The 10,176-nt window shown below is 42.2% G+C and overlaps 1 protein-coding gene across 1 annotated transcript in view; it reads right to left on the bottom strand.

The window, feature by feature from the left end:
• hace1 (HECT domain and ankyrin repeat containing E3 ubiquitin protein ligase 1) overlaps positions 1–10,176 on the bottom strand; it is an 84,769-nt gene that overhangs the window by 37,186 nt on the left and 37,407 nt on the right. The window contains exons 15-18 of the mRNA XM_020614814.1: positions 5,360–5,471; positions 4,405–4,502; positions 4,136–4,223; positions 2,201–2,350 (exon numbers count right to left, since the gene is read on the bottom strand). Of these exons, the coding sequence (XP_020470470.1) occupies positions 2,201–2,350; positions 4,136–4,223; positions 4,405–4,502; positions 5,360–5,471 (448 nt within the window). The remainder of the gene's footprint in view (positions 1–2,200; positions 2,351–4,135; positions 4,224–4,404; positions 4,503–5,359; positions 5,472–10,176) is intronic.

The following is a 10,176-nucleotide window of genomic DNA, read 5'->3' as shown; positions in this document are numbered from 1 at the left end:
GGGGGGGGGGGGGGGGTCTCTTTCTCATGCAGAAAGCTATTTACAGGGAAATGCGATGGATTAGCTGAAGCTCATCAATAGGGAGCGCCTGCTCACCCGGTGCTTTACAGACTGGCCACCAATCGAAGGGAATTTCAATATTTACCTACATCCTCGTTTTGTTAGTTGCAGTTAAGCAAACACGCAATTCGCTAATTCATGTTAGTGGATGAGTGAGACTTGTTTAAGTATTTTCCTTCCACGCTAATGATGATTCATTTGAATGACTTTAGGTGTGAATTTTGACTCACGGGCCATTGAATACAGATAAACAACAGGGTGGTTCGTTTTAACATCTATCCATGAGCCAATTTAACGATCATATTACAATTACATTAACTGGGCAGATAGTTTTGTTCTGACCTATTGTACATATGTTATTTGTCTGTCACACACACACACTCCTGCAAACAGAAGTATATAAAATGTATTCACACACTGTTGGAGTGAGATGAAATACACAAGGATTAAAGGCACCCAACACCACAAAGTCACATCACAAAATGCCAAAACAGTCAAAAGTGCATTCATCAGTCTACATGAATTAAATCGATCGTTTCATGTATTTGTTTTATACAGTGTGGCTCCGATGGCATTAGTACCCCTGCAGAGGCAGATCATGAGGAATTGTTTAGTGTTAGGCTGTACCGGAGATCTTTGAGTTCTGAAAATCATTTTCGAGCTGAGGTTAACAATTGTTTAGGTCCTTTTGATGAAGGAAAGCAAAGCAACAAATTACTGAAAAAGTCTAGTTTGTGTTGGCCGCTACAAAGTATTAACTTAAGGGGGCTGAATAATTTTGCACGCCCAATTTTTCAGTTTTTTATTTGTTAAAAACGTTTGAAATATCCAATAAATTTCGTTCCACTTCATGATTGTGTCCCACTTGTTGTTGATTCTTCACAAAAAATTACAGTTTTATATCTTTATGTTTGAAGCCTGAAATGTGGCAAAAGGTCGCAAAGTTCAAGGGGGCCGAATACTTTCGCAAGGCACTGTATATACCCCACTCACCATTCTGAAATCTGATTCACGTCACACTCCTCCGCCTACCAATCTGCAAAGAAAATTGGAAAGGTCCTGCGCAGTATCTTAGCTGTTCCTAGGACTGCACTCTTCTGGACAGAGATCTCAGATGTTGTTCCTGGGATCTGTTTGAGCCACTCCCCCAGTTTGGGGGTCACCGCCCCCAATGTTCCTATTACCACAGGGACCACTTGTGCCTTCACCTTCCACATCTTTTCTAGCTCTTCTTTCAGCCCTTGGTATTTCTCCAGCTTCTTGTGTTCCTTCTTCCTGATGTTGCTATCGCTTGGGATTGCTACATCTATCACTACGGCCTTATTCTTTTGTTTGTTTACCACTACTATGTCTGGTTGGTTGGCCATTACCGGTTTGTCAGTTTGTATCTTGAAGTCCCACAGGATCTTAGTTTGGTCATTCTCAACCACCTTTGGAGGTATATCCCATTTTGACTTTGGGACTTCCAGCCTGTACTTGGCACAGATGTTTCTGTACACTATGCCAGCCACTTGGTTATGGCGTTCCATTTATGCCCTGCCTGCTAGCATCTTGCACACCACTGTTATGTGCTGGATTGTCTTGGGGCATCTTTGCACAGCCTGCACCTGGGGTCCTGTCTGGTATGGTAGACCCCTTGCGTCATCTGTGAACTTCTGGAGTTTAACAGAGGGGTCTCCTGAGCTACAGTCATTGGTGTATAGGGAGAACAGCAGCAGGGAGAACACACATCCCTAGAGGATGCCTGTGTTGATTGTCTGGGTGCTAGATGTGGTTTTCCCCAGCTTCACCTGCTGCTTTCTGTCTGTCAGAAAGCTGGTGATCCTCTGACAGGTGGGGGCAGGGAAAGATGTCCAGGATGATGGTGTTAAACACTGAGCTCCACAAACAGTACTCATGCTTAGGTCCCTGGGGTTAGGGTTATTTTGAGGCAAGTTCTTAAGTTGTAGGGAATTTTTTAAATATAATTTCTAATTTGAGTCTACTATCACAAGAAAGAGCAAGTCCTGCAGCTTCTAGCAATGTGTGTACAATTTTCTCTGTCAACCAAAATTCAACAAGTTAGGCAAATGATCCCATATATTATCAACCAACATACTGGTCTGACCCCTTATCCACATGTCTACCTATGTTCCTTTACCTAGTATGTGTTTGTAGAAGGAGCGGGTGAAGTAGATGTTGACCAGCTGTCTGTGGTACAGAGCCAATCCCAGAATCTGGCCTGCAAACCGGAAGTAGTTCAGATGGTCAGGGTTCACTGAGGAGTTGCTGTTGGGTTGAAAAGTAGTACCTATAGAACACACAAACACAATGATTGTTGACTGCTGCACATGCTGCTCCCATGCAGCATACATTCTGTTATTTTCTTATACTATATTGCTGCATCTGCGCCGCTTAAAGTGCCTTAGATTTTGTGTTATTTATCTACTTTATATTTCATTTGTATTTTGTGGCATTCATGTGGACGGCAAAGTAAGAATTTCATTGTACAGGGAAACACGTTTCCTAACTGTGCATATGACAAATAAACACTTTGACCTTGACTAGAGTCCAGTTACATGCTTGTCAGAAACAGTGGAGACGACTGAGAGCCTCCCTCCCCTTCTGCTACATGTATTCATAACTCACTCTCCACCCTGTCTGAATGTCGCAACACAAATATTTCCTTTTTTCATTTTCAATGATCATTTGCTTTATTTCAGCATATAGGATGAAAAACAGCTATAAGTAGCTGTCATAAACTAAAATTAGCCGTATGCACAGTAAAGCTATCTCTGTTATGTTACAGCTACAATATGCATACCACAGAAATCTAGCTGAAAACAGCTTAAAGGTAAATCAAGGGGAGATGTGTGTCCAATCCAATTGAAGATTTGGAGAGAAACAAGCAGGAACAACAAATGACCCCAAAGAAAGGCAATAATGACATGTAGAGAGTGAAAGATGGAAAGCGAAGTTGGAGGCCCAAAATCTTTCCAATTCAGAATGTTTGGTTGGTCATTTAGAAATGCAGAGCAGGCACAAAACATCAACCAGTAGTGCCTGGTTGCACAAAACATCTCACCTACCCAAGCATTACAGTTCCAGAAACACATCCAGTGAAGTAGAAAGGTAGAGTACAAATAATGGGTAACCCCTTACTGTCCAGCAGAAATGACAGCACGGTCTTCACCAGGCTGACTGGCAGCAGAAATGTGCTGGACAACAATAGTCTTGCTTTCAGTAACCACAGTAAGTGTGGATCGACACATTTTAAGTCTCTGCTGCTTGAGACAAGTGAGTGACAGACCTGCAGTAAATGTTGTGATAACAGTATTGTGGAGATTGTCTGTCCATCATTTCTACAGTGAGAGCAGTCATGTGTACCATTTTTGTTTTATTGTTTTGTTTGTTTTTTGATACAATGGATCATGGAATCCTCATCTCGCTTGGAGCAGTGTATACAGTAAGATTTCAAGGTACTGTTCTTAACTGGTTCAGATCTTATCTCACCAATAGAAGTTTTTCCTGTTAATATTGGTAACTGTTGCTCCTCTGTCCCCAATGGGTCTGTACTCAGCCCAACTCTCTTTTCCCTGTACATGCTTCCGCTGGGATCAGTTCTAAGGAAATATGGCGTCTCCTTTCATTGTTATGCGGATGACATCCAGATATATTTACCATTAAAAGCAGCCAGAGGGACGTCTCTACAGCCATTGTTTGACTTTTTGACAGACTTGAAAGCATGGCTGGTGCTCAACTTTCCTAAATTTAATGCGGATAAAACTGAGTGTGTTTTATTTGGCAATCTAGCAAAGTTTGTTTCTTTTAACCATGACTTAGGCGCCCTGGCTCATCATCTGAAGATGACTGTAAAAAACCTAGGGGTAATGTTTGACAATGACTTAAGGTTGTTGATTCTTCACAAAAAATTACAGTTTTATATCTTTATGTTTGAAGCCTGAAATGTGGCAAAAGGTCGCAAAGTTCAAGGGGGCCGAATACTTTCGCAAGGCACTGTACATACTATTCATTCCATGTAATAAAGCCATGCTTGTTACACTGAATGTTGTTAAGGTAAGAAAATGTCATGTACCATCAGCTGACTGAGTGAACAGAGCATAATCTGGGTTGATAATCTCACTGGACAGGATGTCAAACCACTCCCGAACCACACCCTGGCCCTGAAACAAACAAAAAGATTCAACACACACAACCAGACAGCTTTGCTTTGGATTATATACAGTATGTGATTTGGGACTGGGCTACTGCTGATTCATCAGCCGACAGATGAAACAGACCAATAGAAAATGAGTTTTATTACTGAGAACTTGTATGAAGTGTCACATGAATTTAGAAACCCACCATCCCCTCTTCGCCATGGAAGCGAACAGCAATGCCCTGTTTGAGTTTCTCATTGGTAGACTTGGAAACCATCTCACAGCTACTTCTGAATATAGAGTCTGTTAGTGTGAAAAACAGAATTAGTATATCATATAACAAAACTTAAATAAGAAGGTGGGGAGGACAGATGGGAAATATGGTCAGGGTTGGAGCATCATGCTTTGTGTTCTGTCTTAAACAAACAATATAAAATTTGGGAATTTGTCACCTTGCTTATTTGCAGAAATCAACACTCAGTAGAACTTGACATTTTATTGCTTTGTCACATGTCCGTGCAGATTCTCAGTCATCCAGGTCATAGTAAAATGAAATAACCTTAGAAAAATCAACTGGACTTAGATTTCTAGATCGAAGACGTTTCACCTCTCATCCAAGAGGCTTCATCAGTTCTGCTGATGAAGTGAGGTGAAACGTCTTCGATCTAGAAATCTAAGTCCAATTGCTTTGTCACACAATTTCGTACTAAATAGCATATTTACTTTTCCAATTTGCTCCTACCATCAACAACCACCATCCACAGTGGATGTTGTTTTGATATCATTTGTGGAAACTAGAGAAACTAGCTGTAAAAATTTACATTTTCATAAGTTAAACCATTACCACTGTGTAACAAAACATTCACTGATTTCCGTTGTACCACTTCACTGGCGCAGAAGGAGTGCCAACAATGCAAAATGTTAGTACCAATGAAAGCAGTACCTGCACTAACATACCCCCACTAATGCAACCCCTTGTATTTTTATACAAAATTCAGCATGTGCAAAACAGAGGCAAATCCAATTAATAATGCTTTCTTAAAGCGACTCTAAACATTACCAACAACATTTGTCAATAAGCTAGGAAAATTACAAGTGTGAATGAACATCTGTGTGGACCTTAAACAGTGGGTGTCTGTGGTGGTGAGAATGGTTTGTACCTCTCTGGATGAGAAGGATGTCGTTTTCGTTGACCGGACGATGAACCATGTCTGAATCTGGCTGCCCGGCCAGCAGATGCTCATAGAACCACTCACAGCGATCCTTAAAAGGCTGACAAAGAAAGCAAGACTTCATCTAACACTACACAGCACTTTTCCTAAACTAATTACCACTTCACTCTGCTCTCAGACTATGAATTTTTCTGTCTCAACCCATGACTCTGAAACCCTTCAGTGCTAAACTACTCTTCTGTAATAATATATGCCTTTGTTCTCTAAACACTGGAGGTAGAAGTGAAGGATGAGCATGTAATAGAGAGAAAGGCTTTTACCCCTGGGGCTGCAGGGTACACTGTGAGAAAAATCAGGAAATGAAATCAAATTCATCAGATTAAAATCTGTCACCTTAAAACCAGAGCCTAGTCCCAGGTGAGCCACAGCACATGGATATTGAGGCTTGAATGCTGCAGCTCAAATACTCAAATGTGAGTGAATAGCACACATCTCACAGCAGCACTAAAATCTTATAAAGCTGTATAAATGGAACGTAAGACAAGTGTTACTGCCATGGCTTTAACACTGTTACATGATACCGAAGAGATGGCAGGCATGGGGGGACATAGCAGTGACCGTACTGCTATGTCCCCCCACGCCTGCTTCACCTCAAGGAGCCTTGGAGGGTTAGGGGTATCCCTATAAATGATCTGCTTGCACACCTTCACCTTGCGCATGAGCAGATCCATTTTTTCAGTGGAAAATCTTACTAAAATCTGACCTGGCAAGAAAAGGAAACCAAAGGGTTGGACTGGCCTGGTCCTTGGGTGTGGAACCTTTGACGGACTGCTGTTTCCTGCCTCTGCGGTAACCGTACTCATTTCCTGTTTTCTGTGCCTGCATCGCGTTTGTGCTTGCTCCCAGATTGTTTAGGAATTAAACTCACTATTTTCTAGGTTCACCTGAATTTTTGAGTAACAGCATACACTTGCACTACTTAAGGACTTGTGTTGTACAAGTTATTGCTAATTACCAGATTTAATTTGCTACTTTTGGTTGGCTAGCTTAGAAGCCAGCGAAGCTTGTAGCTTAATTGAGAGCAATGCCTCCCCCCGTTCCTCTCCTCCTTTCTCTTGCTCGGAGTGTCGCATGTTCAGTTATACCTCTGCCTCCTTTAGCGATAATGGTACTTGTAATACTGTAAATGTCAGATGCTAGTAGCATTGGAGGCAAGGCTCACAGACTTAGAAGCGCGGCTCCGCACCATGGAGAACAGCCCAGTTAGCTATGCCCAGATAGCCGGTGTGGAGCCTCCTAGACGTAGCTTAGCCCAAGTTAGCTGCCCCCCCTCAGCGACACACCTGCTGAGAAAACAATTCTGGTATTTAGAGACTCCATAGTCAGAAACGTGAAGTTAGAGACACCAGCGGCCATAGTCAAATGTATTCCTGGGGCCAGAGCGGGCAACAATGAAGCCTATCTGAAGCTGCTGACTAAGGATAAACGTAAATACAGTAAGGTTATTATTCACGTCGGCGCTAATGACTCCCGACTTCACCAGTTGGAGGTCACTAAAATTAATGTTGAGTCGGTGTGTAACTTCGCTAAAACAATGTCTGACTCCGTAGTTTTCTCTGGATCCCTACCCAATGTGACCAGTGATGACATGTTTAGCCGCATGTCGTCATTCGACCGCTGGTTGTCTAGGTGGTGCCCATAAAATAACGTGGGCTTCACAGATGACTGGAAAACATTTTGGGGAAAACCAGGTCTGATTAGCATCCATTCCACTTTGGGTGGTGCGGCTCTCATATCTGGAAGAGTTTATTTTACAACCTGAATTATGACAACCCAGAGTCGAGTCCAGGACGCAGGGTAGCAGTCTTACACGCCACTCTGCTGTCTCTTTGCAGCTGCCACCCACCCAACACTCCCATTACCCCATAGAATCAGAATCAAAATCTACTTTATTGGCCAGGTGTGTTGGACACCCAAGGAATTTGACTCTGGTACATCAGCTCTCAGTGTGCAAACAGTAAACCAGCATAAGCATGTGTAATATAACAAAAATAAGCAGTATTTACAAGCAACAGAAAGTGCAAACAATATAGAATAATCAGTAAAAACAGACAGTAAAACCATGCAGACAACAAAGTGTGGATGTCTGATCGCAGGTGGGCCGGAGCTCACACCTCCTTGCTGGAATGTGATCTACACCGGGTGTCTGTGTGTGTGTGATGCTAATTTGTATGTTAAACTGGCCAGGTGGTCATCTCAGGATGTGGGCCCCTGGTCTCTGCGGGACATCCCAAGATAAAGCAGAACTTGGAATGTGCTATGTGGGTCTAGGTGTGAGTGCAAAACAAGCCAAGTTGTCTTTGTTAAAATGTGAATTGGCTGTCTGGTCACATATCTAGTCTCTACACGGAAGTTACAACATTCAAAGTAAGCAGATTCTGCTTCATTACAGCTGTAAGATATACAGTGCCTTGCGAAAGTATTCGGCCCCCTTGAACTTTGCGACCTTTTGCCACATTTCAGGCTTCAAACATAAAGATATAAAACTGTAATTTTTTGTGAAGAATCAACAACAAGTGGGACACAATCATGAAGTGGAATGAAATTTATTGGATATTTCAAACTTTTCTAACAAATAAAAAACTGAAAAATTGGCCGTGCAAAATTATTCAGCCCCCTTAAGTTAATACTTTGTAGCGCCACCTTTTGCTGCGATTACAGCTGTAAGTCACTTGGGGTATGTCTCTATCAGTTTTGCACATCGAGAGACGGAAATTTTTGCCCATTCCTCCTTGCAAAACAGCTCGAGCTCAGTGAGGTTGGATAGAGAGCGTTTGTGAACAGCAGTTTTCAGTTCTTTCCACAGATTCTCGATTAGATTCAGGTCTGGACTTTGACTTGGCCATTCTAACACCTGGATATGTTTATTTGTGAACCATTCCATTGTAGATTTTGCTTTATGTTTTGGATCATTGTCTTGTGGGAAGACAAATCTCCGTCCCAGTCTCAGGTCTTTTGCAGACTCCATCAGGTTTCCATCCAGAATGGTCCTGTATTTGGCTCCAGCCATCTTCCCATCAATTTTAACCATCTTCCCTGTCCCTGCTGAAGAAAAGCAGCCCCAAACCATGATGCTGCCACCACCATGCTTGACAGTGGGGATGGTGTGTTCAGGGTGATGAGCTGTGTTGCTTTTACGCCAAACATAACGTTTTGCATTGTTGCCAAAAAGTTCGATTTTGGTTTCATCTGACCAGAGCACCTTCTTCCACATGTTTGGTGTGTCTCCCAGGTGGCTTGTGGCAAACTTTAAACGACACTTTTTATGGATATCTTTAAGAAATGGCTTTCTTCTTGCCACTCTTCCATAAAGGCCAGATTTGTGCAGTATACGACTGATTGTTGTCCTATGGACAGAGTCTCCCACCTCAGCTGTAGATCTCTGCAGTTCATCCAGAGTGATCATGGGCCTCTTGGCTGCATCTCTGATCAGTCTTCTCCTTGTATGAGCTGAAAGTTTAGAGGGACGGCCAGGTCTTGGTAGATTTGCAGTGGTCTGATACTCCTTCCATTTCAATATTATCACTTGCACAGTGCTCCTTGAGATGTTTAAAGCTTGGGAAATCTTTTTGTATCCAAATCCGGCTTTAAACTTCTCCACAACAGTATCTCGGACCTGCCTGGTGTGTTCCTTGTTCTTCATGATGCTCTCTGCGCTTTAAACGGACCTCTGAGACTATCACAGTGCAGGTGCATTTATACGGAGACTTGATTACACACAGGTGGATTCTATTTATCATCATTAGTCATTTAGGTCAACATTGGATCATTCAGAGATCCTCACTGAACTTCTGGAGAGAGTTTGCTGCACTGAAAGTAAAGGGGCTGAATAATTTTGCACGCCCAATTATTCAGTTTTTTATTTGTTAAAAAAGTTTGAAATATCCAATAAATTTCGTTCCACTTCATGATTGTGTCCCACTTGTTGTTGATTCTTCACAAAAAATTACAGTTTTATATCTTTATGTTTGAAGCCTGAAATGTGGCAAAAGGTCGCAAAGTTCAAGGGGGCCGAATACTTTCGCAAGGCACTGTATAAAGCACTTGAACACAGCCGAGGCCAACAAAGTGCTTAACATAAGATACAATTCAAAACATCTAAAAACGTGACAACTACAATATTAAAATACCAATAAAATAACATAAAAGAACCAACATAGCAAAATAACAAAATACTATCAACCAAAACTCAGCCCAAACAGAGTCTCATAGCATATCAAACGCCAAAGCATACAAGTGAGTCTTCAAGTAAGTTTTAAAAATAGCCAACGAGGCGGCCTGCCTGATGTAAAGGGGCAGCGCATTCCATAGCTTAGGAGCCACAATGGAAAACGCTCTGTCCCCTCTGAGTTTACGCCTGGCCCACGGTACCTCAAGCAAGAGCTGGTCAGCTGATCTGAGGCACCGAGAGGGACTATAAGGAAATAAAAGCTCAGCAAGATACAATGGAGCAAGACCATTCAAAGACTTAAAAACAAATAAAAATCTTAAAATGAGTCCTGAAAAACACTGGAAGCCAATGAAGGGATGCCAAAATAGGAGTTATATGCTCCCTTTTACGCACCCCAGCCAAGAGACGGGCAGCCGCATTTTGAACCAATTGTAGACGAGCCAGTGATGACTGGCTGACTCCGATATAAAGAGCGTTACAGTAATCCAAGCGTGATGTAATAAATGCATGGATTACTGTCTCAAAGTGCTGACGTGAAAGAAAAGGCTTTAGCTTCGCTATCTGCCTAAGGTGG

This window comes from Monopterus albus, unplaced genomic scaffold (assembly GCF_001952655.1).
Source record: "Monopterus albus unplaced genomic scaffold, M_albus_1.0 scaffold151.1, whole genome shotgun sequence".
In the NCBI taxonomy this organism is placed as follows: domain Eukaryota; kingdom Metazoa; phylum Chordata; class Actinopteri; order Synbranchiformes; family Synbranchidae; genus Monopterus; species Monopterus albus.
The sequence above is the reverse complement of the archived record's forward strand: the minus strand, read 5'-3'. Positions and strand labels throughout refer to the sequence as shown.